This window comes from Curcuma longa, chromosome 3 (assembly GCF_044706935.1).
Source record: "Curcuma longa cultivar G26 ecotype Majalengka, Jawa Barat chromosome 3, ITB_CL_G26_1.1, whole genome shotgun sequence".
Taxonomy (NCBI): domain Eukaryota; kingdom Viridiplantae; phylum Streptophyta; class Magnoliopsida; order Zingiberales; family Zingiberaceae; genus Curcuma; species Curcuma longa.
The window spans coordinates 4482778-4495030 of NC_133863.1; the positions used below are offsets into that span (position 1 = coordinate 4482778).

At 38.8% G+C, this 12253-nt stretch overlaps 2 protein-coding genes across 2 annotated transcripts; both read right to left on the reverse strand.

The window, feature by feature from the left end:
- Positions 1–852: 852 nt before the first annotated feature.
- LOC141823912 (E3 ubiquitin-protein ligase WAV3-like) lies at positions 853–6410 on the reverse strand. The gene is made up of 2 exons (XM_074711116.1): positions 5812–6410; positions 853–3195 (listed from the first exon to the last, which is right to left on the reverse strand). The coding sequence occupies exons 1-2, from the start codon at positions 6076–6078 to the stop codon at positions 1279–1281; spliced, it is 2184 nt and encodes a 727-aa protein (XP_074567217.1). The 5' UTR covers positions 6079–6410; the 3' UTR covers positions 853–1278.
- A 1281-nt stretch (positions 6411–7691) lies between these two features.
- On the reverse strand, positions 7692–11997 carry LOC141824453 (uncharacterized). The gene is made up of 3 exons (XM_074711747.1): positions 11338–11997; positions 9105–9191; positions 7692–8947 (listed from the first exon to the last, which is right to left on the reverse strand). The coding sequence occupies exons 1-3, from the start codon at positions 11662–11664 to the stop codon at positions 7859–7861; spliced, it is 1503 nt and encodes a 500-aa protein (XP_074567848.1). The 5' UTR covers positions 11665–11997; the 3' UTR covers positions 7692–7858.
- Positions 11998–12253: the final 256 nt, after the last annotated feature.

Here is a 12253-nt window from a genome sequence, read left to right on the forward strand (position 1 = left end):
TAAAAGCATTAATTCTTTTTTGCCTATTTATATATTAAAATATTTATTTTACTTTCGAATAACAAATTTAGATTATTAATTTATTTATTAATAGAGAGACATTTTAATAGCAAAATAAAAGATTATAAAAAATGAATAGACTATTTGGTCAAACTTATTTGTCAATCGCAAGGCGAATGACGATTGAGATCGAGTATCGATTTGATTCGATCTCTCCTTATCCTGAATTCTAATAATATTTTAGGGAACTAATAAAATACTTAAATCTGATGTTGCTTTTAAATCATGGGAATCCAGTTTAACCTATCATTTGGTGACTGTGCGTGCGTGAGCATGGTGGGACAGTAGTTGTATGCGTCGTTTTACTCACCATAATAAGTTTTACTTTCGACATGGAGAAGGAAAAGAAACTCATTAATGACAGCATAGATGAGTTGTCTTAGATAAGATGGAGAGCTGCATATGTATATTAGTACGAAAACTTAATTATTTATTAATTAATTAAACCCTGGTCCCCTTGACTTCTGCAGCTCCTCCTCCAACCCCGTAGTCAGGATCCCTGTACCCTGGTCCATGCTGGCTGCTGAACATCCCCGCGTGAAGCAGCAGCACGTAGAGCAGCTGCGTGAACGCCAGGATTATGATGAAGGCCTCCAGAACTCTCAGCCTCCACCCTCTGTAACCGCCGATCGCTATCTCTTTGCACGCCAACCTGTTGAAATTTTGCTCAAGCTTCCTTAATGAGATACATTCATCCGCGTGACGTCAAATTATTTCATTTGCATCATGGTACTTCAAATGATATGACACGCATTAATTACCAATCTTAGGAACTTCTATTAGGTCCCACAAACAAATCACCTTATCAATTAAGAATCTATAATTACATGAACCATCATCCAAGTAGAAGATTTGAAGTTCATTCGCAGATTTCATAGTAAACATCATAAAAAGCCCTCAAATATAACCATACTCCAATTCTCTTCGGGCAGAATCATACCATCCATCATCCTCTTAAAGGATAACTTTCTCCTTTATGTACATTACCCAAATCAATGCTGAAAGAAGAGAAAAAAAAGGAGTTAATCTAGTACTTTACCCAATTCTCCATTGTATCCAACCACCAGAGGAGTAATTAATATCCCTTCCCTAAAACACGTATGCACCTCAAACTCTTCAAGCTTTAATCTACTAATGAATTCAGCACCACCTCCTGTAAAACAATTTTTAGTTTCTTTTGACCTCCAAGAAAAGGTACCTTGATCAGCTTGGCCATCACTAAGAAGCAAAGGACCTTGTAGCCTTGATGGGCGGTGCACGACGCCGAGGGCTCATTGTTTGCGAACGATGTAACATGTCGACCATTGACGGTGTCTGATATGAATGGACAAGACTAGCAGTATTGGTGGAGTCACCACGTGCAGTTGCTCTTTGCCATGAATGTGAGCTCAGCCCCGAGAGCACGTAGGCACGGCCCGAGGCCTCGTATCTCTGCCGGCTTGCCATCCTCTCTTGCATCTCCCTCAATTCGGCATCCAGTGACATGCACAGTGGTTCCTTCAACTTTGCTGCCAGTGACTCAGATAGTATTCTTCGACGTTCTTCAAGTATCGAAACTGCTGTAGATAGGGCACCTCGCTCGGCAGCAGCCCTGGCATTTGACATTGCTTCTGCAGCCTCCATGCGATTCTTCTCGCGGTCAACCTCGATTGAGGGAGTTTGAGACAGGACGACTTTGGGTCTCCGAACTCTCACTTCTTGAGCCTCCAAATGAACAATGTCTTTTGAAAGTGGGTCTCTGTAGCTACAGGTTACCTTAAGCAATACAGTATCCTCTCCGGCAGATGGGACATTTATAGAAACTAGAAAGTCCCTCTCTTCATCAGCATAGAGGTCGCCCACATAAATAAATCCAGCACGAGCGTTGTCCAACAACTGGTTCCTATAGCTGCCTGATTTGATGGGAGCTAGATGAACTCCAGGATGCACGCACTCGATCCCCAAGCGCATCTCTTGCAGTACCACACTCAGAATCCCACCAATGCATTGAGCAAAAGCATCCTGAATTACTATTTCTGATTCTATAAAGGAAAATGTCCCGCCAGAGGTTTCTGCAATGACATGCATGGCGGTAGAATCATGGTCATTCCCAAAACCAAAGGTATGCACTGGTATTGCTGTTCCATTAAGAATAGAGGATGGAACAAGTGAGTTGTAGTCCACTTGTGAGCGATCATGAGCTCCACCAGAATTGTTTTGAAGAGCTGCTCCATTAATTGAGGAAAAAGTGTAGGTGTCCTGGCCATCGGAGAGAAGTATAATGCTGCACACTGGATTCTTTGCTTTCCGCTCCTCGATCACTTTGACCCCCTTCCTAAGCCCATCTGCTATGTTTGTCCCACCGCTGGCCAGCAGAGAATTGACAGCCTGCAAAGCTTGTTGCCGGCCGGAGTGCGACATTCGACGCAAATGGAAGAGTCTATGAGCAGTTGATGAGAAGGCCACAACAGAAAGACGATCAGATGGCCCAAGGTTTTGGATCAAGAAACCCACGGCACGCTTGAGAAGCGCCAACTTTGTGCCTGCCATGCTTCCACTGACATCTAGCACAGTGACCAGGTCAACAGGAACACGAGAATGTTGTGGCATTGCAGAACTTGATACAAGATTCTGATATGAAAGCACTTGTGAGGTTGAACGAGGAGCCTTAAAATGGACCAGGACAGAAAAATCCACTAAAGAAGCTGACTGTGGAATAGTAGAAAACTCGGGATATGTCTTTATTTCCACTGTGTTAAGGTAACTTTGGCGGGAATTTTTAGTTGCTTCAGATTGCAAATTTAGAGGCTCATCATCATTAAAGACCTCCGGTTCAGAACCACGAAAGTAGGAAGGAAACCGATGGCGCTGCCTATTTGTAGAATCTATACGAGGAAACTGCCGCACAATGGTCATATGATTATCTTGAGGCCAGTTGACTGGGTTTACTCTGGTTCTTCCATGAGGGTGTTCAGAAGATAGTGGACCTTGAAATGGAATTTCCTTCCAAGTGGCTTTGCACAGAGGACATACAAGGTTTCCATGGTTGACGTTTGAGGTAATGCAATGAAAGTGAAACATGTGGGAGCACTCAGCTGTGAAGAGCGCATGACCATGCCCAGTTTTCATGGATCCAAGACAAATAGCACATGTTCTCTGAAGAAAAAACGTTGCATTGTCAAAAAAATTGATTGTCAGCAAACTACAGGAACTAGCCTAGTAATAAACAAACTGAAAGACAAGCATGCTGCAACAAAATTAAATGAAAATCACATAAAAAGACATAGTAAAAAAGCTCCATTGTCAAACAACTGGAAAGGAGTCTTAAGAGCTAGCCAATAAAATGCAATTGGTGTCGGTTGAATCTGTGAAGTTCGATTTGTGCTCAAAGTTCAATTCATGTTATCTTAAAAGTATACAACTGATGCCAATTGATAGCCTTCAAATATAATAATCATAATAACAGATGGAATGCACACATTACTAATTCACCATGCTACATTGTGTATGAAGAATGATTTGAATGTTAAGATTCAAGACGGAGCTAATTCAATAGTGAGACTGTTAATACTTTTTTTTTATTCAGAAAAAGGCTATGTTTGCCCGATCTTATGTTATTAATTTGCAATATAATAAATTTAATTTCCAATAGTTAGGTTGTATTGCATAGAAAGGGATCTCAATTAAATAATGTCAAACCAATCAAACAATGATCTAAAGAAAAACAAGCCACGTGGTATTCATTGAAGATAGAGCAGATTCAGATAGCTGCATGTCTCCAAGAAGAATAGTATGTAAGTTAATTGCTTGGATGTTACCCAAACTATCTATTAGATTTGAATAGATACATACTTTTTGGTTTTAATTTAGTCACCAATCACTCAGTGGTGTTCCAATGTTCCATCTAAATTTAGGGGTGGGCCATAACTTGATTTTCTTTTAAACCCTACTGGGCTCAAATTTTTTTAGTTTTGGAAATAAAAGTCGAACCCTAAATTTTGAAAACAAGAGCCCAATCAAGTGAAACATAAGTTAAGATTGTATGAACACATTTGATTATACAGCTCTATAATTGGAAGATTTGAATTGATTTAGACGGTGAATGGAGGAGAGGGGACCAAATAAAACTTTTAGTCTATAATGTGATAAATAAAATATTTAATTGAATTAAACATTAACAATGATACAATCTTATATAAAGTTTAATGGAGTTGTAAGATGATAAGATCTGATCCATGTAACTATCTGAAAACTGAAATAGTAGACAAAACACAGTGATAATTGCCAAACTTCGAATTATAGTTTCACTTTTAAGTAGGGGTGTAACTGACTACATAATTACTAATTAAAAACTAATGGAGCATAATGATAGTCATTCAAAAGATGCATACTCCAACTTTAGCATATTGAGCCTTCAAAATCATAATAGCCACCTGAATTTGTTCATGTGTCAGGTCAAGTAAAATAAATCCAAATATTGGCCCAATATTTTGATAAAAAAACTCAAACATGTCAGATTCAGGTTGGGTCAAATTGAATTTCAAATATCACAGGTTTTCTTGAGTTTAGATCAGGTTGGTTTGGTATTTTGTAAAGATTTAAAAGTTATTCAAACATGTCAGATTCAGCTTGGGATGAGTAATGAGTTGAATTTCAGATCTGTGGAAATTCATGAGTTTGAATCAGGTTGATTCGGTATTTTTTGTTTAAGAATTAAAGGTTTCTAAAGAATTTTCTGTTAAAGCACAGTTGTTTAGAAAAGGACAGACTCTTTTTTTTGTTTTGTTTTGTTTTGTTTTCTTCAGTAGATGACTTAGCCAGTTTGAATTTCAAATATCACAGGTTTTCTTGAGTTTAGATCAGGTTGGTTTGGTATTTTGTAAAGAATTCAAAAGTTATTCAAACATGTCAGATTCAGCTTGGGATGAGTTAAATTTCAGATTTGTGGAAATTCTTGAGTTTGAATCAGGTTGATTCGGTATTTTTTTTTTTAAAGAATTAAAGGTTTCTAAAGAATTTCTGTTAAAGCACAGTTGTTTATAAAAGGACAGACTCTTTTGTTTTGTTTTGTTTTGTTTTCTTCAGTAGATGACTTAGCCAGTTTTTAAAGGTTAACTGTGTGAACATCTCAAGCAACACTTACAAAATTTTATTTCCCTTCAAAAGAAATAAACTTAGATATATCAGTTACTTGAGCATGATGGTTTCATTCTCTGAGTAAATATATGCAAAAAATTATCAGAAGAATTTGGACAAGGGAGCAGGAGAATTAAATAGTCAATTATCTTTATGCTTTCCTAACTACCTATGAAGAGCATCCGCATTACTAGCATCAGAATGGTCAACAAGAGAAGGCACAGGAAGCAACCAAAAACAAAAGACTAGTCTTCACATGAGGCAAGGCAGCCGCCCTTTCGAGGCTTGTGAAAGCACCAGCACACTAATAAAAAGAAAAAGATACGGTAGGGTTTCCCTTTTTGATTGGGCAAACTAAATTGGTCCTCAAAGAAAAAAATGAAAGATCGATAAAAGCAAACGCCAAAAGAGAATTCCACCTTCATAGTCAATGTTTGAAAGTGCCTTGTAACGAATTTAAAAATAAAAAGAAAGACGGCGGGCAAATTCGTATAAGAAATGACAAAGGGCAAAATATGAATCGGCATTGAATGGGCAACAGACAGAAGAGGAAAAAAACAGATCAATTTTGTCCTCGCACCGAAAGAACAATAAATAAATAAATAAATAAATAAAATTACAGTAGAGAAATCGTACCTTGGACGATCTGCTGCCGGATTTAGGTATCCGAAGACCATCGGAGGACGGTGTAGGCGTCGACGGCGTCCGCGATGTGATCTGCGACGCTTGCATCGACGACCGCGGCGAAGACGACGCAGTCGCCGCGGCGTCGGAGGCCCTCAGCCCCTCGGCGGACACACCGCGGCGAACCATGTCGTCCTCCTCGTCGCCCATTGGCCTGGGGACGTGAACGCAGAGGTTCAAACCCAGCGCCCTCTTCGCGTTCCTCCACCTGCTTCCCATCCTGCCCCCCTTTCTCCTCTTCCTCACTCTCCTCGACAATTCCTTTCAGATCCAGCACACAGAAGAAGAAAATCCCACCTTTTGTACCTCCCGGAACAGGATCCGATCTCGGAAGAAGATTCCAAAATACTCTTAGTATTCGTCCATTTTTTCGCCGAGCACGGGGGTCTATAGTCTTATACTAGGTTTGGTGGGTGAGGCGCGGAAGCAATGGAGTAGCGGCGGCGGCGGCTGAGTCAGAGATAGGAGCGGGTAGGAGAGGATGAGTTGGAGTCTCCTTCGGTGGCAGCTGCCATTGCAGGCAGATTTTGACCTCGAAACAGAAAAGGAGGAGAAATTATTGCAGCGAACGGTTCGAGGAGGGAAATGGAAGAGAAGAAAGATAAAATATATAAAAGAAACCCGCATAGCGTAGCTTTGACTTTGGAATTTGACCTTTATTAAATTTAAGCATGTGCCTTATTTAAATCATGCCTCATGAAATTGTGATCGATTAATTTTTCAAATTTTGTTCGAAGACTTTTATTTGGTCTTTATTATTATTATTATTATAAATATATATTTGCATTAATTGTTAGGTTTTTACTTTTGAGGATCATGACACCATGCGCCGTGTTTCATGCAGGGAATTTGGATGAGTGCAATTTCTGCGAGTGACTGACCGACGTCGCTCATTTGGATAGTGGTCTACTTGGCTGCATGTTCCCACTCAATTTATTTTGACTTTGCTCGATCCCATTCAGAGAGACAAAGTCCACTACCACTACGGAAGTGGACCATTCGTTGGTTCTCTTCTGTTCAAATTATTAGAGTTTCACGAAAATCTTCTCTAATGTGATACAATTGAGAATAAAGCCCACTCTAATACCAAGAAATTACAGTTTGTGTTTGTGTTTGTGATGGATTTTCATGATATCTGTTGGCAACAGCTTGTGTTCTACCACTTTCTTTAGTCTGAGCTGGTGTTTAGTTGTTAGCGATTTTTCGATGGTCCTGATCTATGTAAAACAACCTTAAATCCATCAATTTGATAATAATAACATAATAAAATTGATCTTTAAGTTTATAATACATATAAATGTATGATTATTGCATTGTAGCAGTCAATTTTCTTACTACCAGCTATAAGAAGCAAAATGAACATTTCCTATATCTTTGTTGAATGTCAACAATCAAAGGTGGCATAATGAAGTTGAATGCACATGGCCGTTTTCTTATGCATTATGGAACTGGAAGTACAATAATACTTTAATACTGCAAACATTGAATGAATAAACTTGGCCGACAAATTAGATTTTAATAGTCTTCTAGATTCTAGAGAATTTCATTCATATGGACATTTTTAATTACTGTAATGATAATAAGTAGTAAATCTCAACTATTCGACGTCTATATATTGTTTATTTTCTGTTTAAGCTACAAATGCATGCAATCTTGCAGTGACTTACCGTCCTTTTGACAGTGTCTTAGCAGTTAGACATTTGCACAAATTCGATCTTTCACATCAAGATTTATACGCATATTGTTGCTGCTTGCATTAAGCAATAGACATTTGAAAATCTATCAGTTGTAGATTTCCACGCTACCTGAAAGCAACGCAAAACCACCCTCCCTGATCTATGCAAGCTGTATGTTTATCTAACTCGAAGACAGTACATGATCTGGATGTAGCACAAGTTGCAATACTCAAAAAGGCATCGAGACAAGACCTAATCAAACATTCAATGTTTGTGAGAACTACTGATCATCTACTTCCGACAAGCTTGTTAATCTACAATAACTACGACCATATTTCATTCTCCATGGAAGCTAAGAAACTATCCAAGCTAGTCCCCTGCGATGCATTGGGTGTCCGGGCTATTATTAGATCAGGATCTTTACCCTGATCATGCCCTAGAGTTTGATCCATTCTGTCATTTGACAAACTCGGCTCATATCTGTTGGGGCTACGATTGATGATAGGAGCAGAGCTAGTAGCTATAGTTGCATCAGTTCCATAAAGTAAATTATCACAATGCAGTGGTGGAGGAGGAACTAATAGAGACTGATGGTTATTGTTGATGCCAAAGTCACAAAGGATAGGATCTTCGAGTTCTGATGCCAAACTAGCCAGCAGATCTTCCCAACTCTTGTCCATAATATCTGTTGCTGTTATCAAAGGTAATGCAGAACTTTCAACTTGTTCTACTGTACTCTCAGAATATAAAGTTGTTTGCATCTGATCTGGTATAACAGGTGATATTACCAAGACATCCTCAGATCTCAATTGCCCTTGCTTGCAATAAGGAATCTGGGGTGACACTGTTGTACAAGTAGACTTCTGTTGCACAGCTCTATGAATACGATTATGATGGGAAATATTGTTCTGGGAATGGCTAGCAATGACAGCAGATCCAGATTGCATCGACCCTAGGCTTCTTGATCTTGCACGAGAATGCATACGTTGAGAATTTAATGCAGGAAGATGGACCTCATTCTGCACATGTTGCAGCCTAGGATTATGTGAGAAGGACGTCATTGGCTGTTGGCCTAGTCGCAGGTTACGAGAAGATGCAATATAAGGTTGACATTGGTTTACAATGTCGGTTAGATCTGAGTTTGAGATGGCTGAGCGTTGCTGGAGTGAACTTGATCTTAAAGGAACCACATTGGAATGACTTAGTGGTACTGCATTTCTGTATGTTGGGATATTAAATGAATCATTTATTGACTTCAGTGGATGTGCAGTGACTGTGTTCTTCTGTTTGAAGATCTTCCTCAAAGATTTCCATCTTTCTTCTTTATCAGTAGAATGGCAATGATCTCTGTCAGAATTACCATTGCCCCAGTAACTGCAAGGGGCTGGAGAATCACAGACATAACAATGGCACTGCATTAGGTAACAAAATATCAGCCCATTTATGCATATGAAAGTATAAGAGAAATCTTAAATTTTCTAGTGTGTTAGGTATCTTTGACATATTGCCATGGGATTTTAATGTTTTAGGAAAATAAATAACAGATTTGAGCAGAAAAGTAAGACTCACCAAGTGACAATACTCTTTGTGTGATGATGAGGCAAAAGGGTATGTAGCACACTGATCTCGTGAATGTGGGTAATCACGGCAAGCCACCTAGAAAATGATAGAATGTGATTTTTTTTATAAAAAAAACAATCAGATCCCTACTCGATGCTTCATAAGATATGTAGCTCTTTTCACCAACAACAAGATATGCAGCTCTATGGAAAGTTCAAAAAGAGAAGCAACTATGTATTTGTAATATTAGCCGCAAAAAAAAAGTTGGTTTTGGATAATCCAAAGTCTGTTTAAGTATGCAAAATGTCACCTGCACTGCTAGATTGAATGATTGGAGACAAGCAATTTAGTCGTTCATCACGACTCAGAAGAAAAAAATACTAATAAAATAAAATTAGTCACAAGAATCATTCACTGTCAGATTCATGGCTTATCAATAGATGCCAAAATGAACAAGTGGTGGCCAAACATCATATTTATGTCATTCAATTATTTTAATTTTAGTCGATGACAATACTATCATGGATAAAGCAACTGCCACATTTGTGACACCACAAACATCCCAGAATATTTTATTTGGTAAGTTCAAGATATTGATCAGAGAATATAAATCAAATTTATAACCAAGTGGGCTATTCCATTCTACTTTGGACTAAAGAGCAATGATAAAAGTGTTGATTCAACCAATGGTCTTTGACCATCATAGTGACTTTGGTGTTAAAGCTAATAAAGGGAAACACCCCATCATTTCTTGAATTTATAGTAACATCTTTCCAGCTATCATAAGGTTGCAAGAAATCTTCGTAATATACGCACCAAATAAATGTGATAATAAAAATGCAATAGAGTTCATGCATATCTTAGCTGAAAAGCTATAGTCATCATACAGGTCATTGCCAATTGGTCAGACCCGTAGTCATACTGACTTGAGTTGGTATAGAGAGAAGCATATCCAGTCCATTGAAAGGCTAGGTCATTGGCAGGTTAGGTCAGATTAATTCACAGAGGAGCTATTTCTGTTAACAGTGCGAAACAGGATATACAATCAAAACTGCAAAGGTTCTTGTACTTAGAATCAACCAAGATAATGAACAAGAGGGTCCATCTTAAAGTACAAAATATGTTTTGCATGAAAGACTTTAATCAAGAATGTAAAACAAAAAGAAATCTTTACATTATTATCATTTCATACTAGGCAATGTATTTCCATTGCAGATAAAAAACAGATTGCTCAATGCATAATTTTGATTTCTTTATGCTTTAATATATGAGATTGTATGACTGTACACACTATTCTTCACAAGAGCAAGACCGTGGTTTCCTAAAACTTCATAGCAGCATTAGTAGTAACTAACACAAAAACTTAACAACTATGAAAATGAAATGCCAACTAATAAGTGGTTTAATACAAATTATTGTCTTTAAAAAAAAAGTAAAAAACAGGTACTATTCTATCTAATTATTCTGTTTCTCACCTTGTTTACTAAGAACTAAGATTAGTTTGTGCAGATCTCTCTGAATCCTTCTTGCAATCACGATATCTGATAACTCAACTCTTTCCTTAAGTGTTCCTACACTTCCTATTACAAGTTGAAGCCTATTTATTAACTTGCATGGTTCAGACTAATCCAAGAATTCTCGATTTGAAGTTACACTTGGAATAAATGTGATTGGCTCACTTCAGGACATCCTCTTAAATCCACTTGTGATTTGAGATACTTGGGTCGCAAAGGAACCTAGAGTTGCTTTAGGTGAGCACCTAGCCTTACAAAAACTTCAAAACATGCACCATGTTCCTAACTTAAAACATATTCTATTTAATCATCGGGGAAAAATATTTTCAAGAGAGTAAAGCTTAGGCATCGAGTTACACCAAGTTCAAGAAATAAGCAGTAGGAAGCAAGTTTCTAACGTGAACATAGTGCTGGTGTCATAAACCTGTCAACTTCACATTGGATTAGATTGTTTATTCTCCTGGATATGAGATATTGACAAAATGGCATGCAAGGCTACAGGTTTCTAAAGAAATATATATTTCTCATGTTCAACAGTATCAAAAGATTTAAAACTTCAATGAACAGAAACAGAATACCTGAGAATGTTCAAAGAGGAAGCTTTCAAGAATGATGCTACTACTGATCTATGCTAGGAATCATGCAATCATGAAGCCAATATTTGCACAGATTTAAACGCATAGTAAGGAAAAATAGAGAAGAGGAAAAGAAACCAGAGTGATCCTTACCTGCCCCTTCTCCGCTACGACAAGCAGATCATCATCTCCTTCATCTCCACCTGAATTCTTATCTTCAGCAGCTATGGCAGGCTTGTCCGGGTCCGCTTCCAGGACCAAGCACTCATCATCATCCTCATCGTCACCCAACGGCTCTGGGTTCAGCCGTCGTTTCTTTACAGCGGGGAGCGAGAACTCGTCAACTACGACAACATCGTCAGACTCCGCCACCCGCCGCCCCACCGCGCGATCAAGCAGCTCGTCGACCCAGTCGAAAGAGAGGCGATCCCGACCATAATCCTCCTCATCGGAGCTTATATCGACGACGAACCGCTCCATCCCCTTGGTCTCGACGACTCCAGTTGACTAAGAAAGGGTTTCCCAGCAGCAACTCGATTCCACACAAAAAACAGGTTTTTCCACATCTCGCATCCAAGAAATTTACAAATTCCCCGGGCCGCGATCATCAAAAAGCTCCATTCTCGCACAATAAAAAATTCACCCGACACCACAGCAAACGCAGATCAGGCAAAGAAAAACAGTGCTTTACCGATCGGAATCAGCAATCACCCGCGATGAAACAAAGCAGCAGGCAACGAGAGAGGCGACCTTTCCCCCTCACATTATCTTGCACGGATTTCCATCGGAGGAAAACGGTAGAGAGACCGAGGAAGAGAGACGGGGAGGGTTTCCGAGTAGGAACTAGGAACCGCAGCATATAGTCCGCCGCTTGATCGGATTCGGATTTTTTTTCCAACTCCCGCCCGATTCGAACTCGGAATTTAATTAGCCATCGCAATAAATTCGAAATAACAAAAAAAAACACTTTAGTTGCAACCGCCGGTCCTAGTACAGCCATTAAAGTTGAAAATTATTATTAATTATTTAATTAATTGCGTAAAATGATATACAAATACCATGCGTCTTC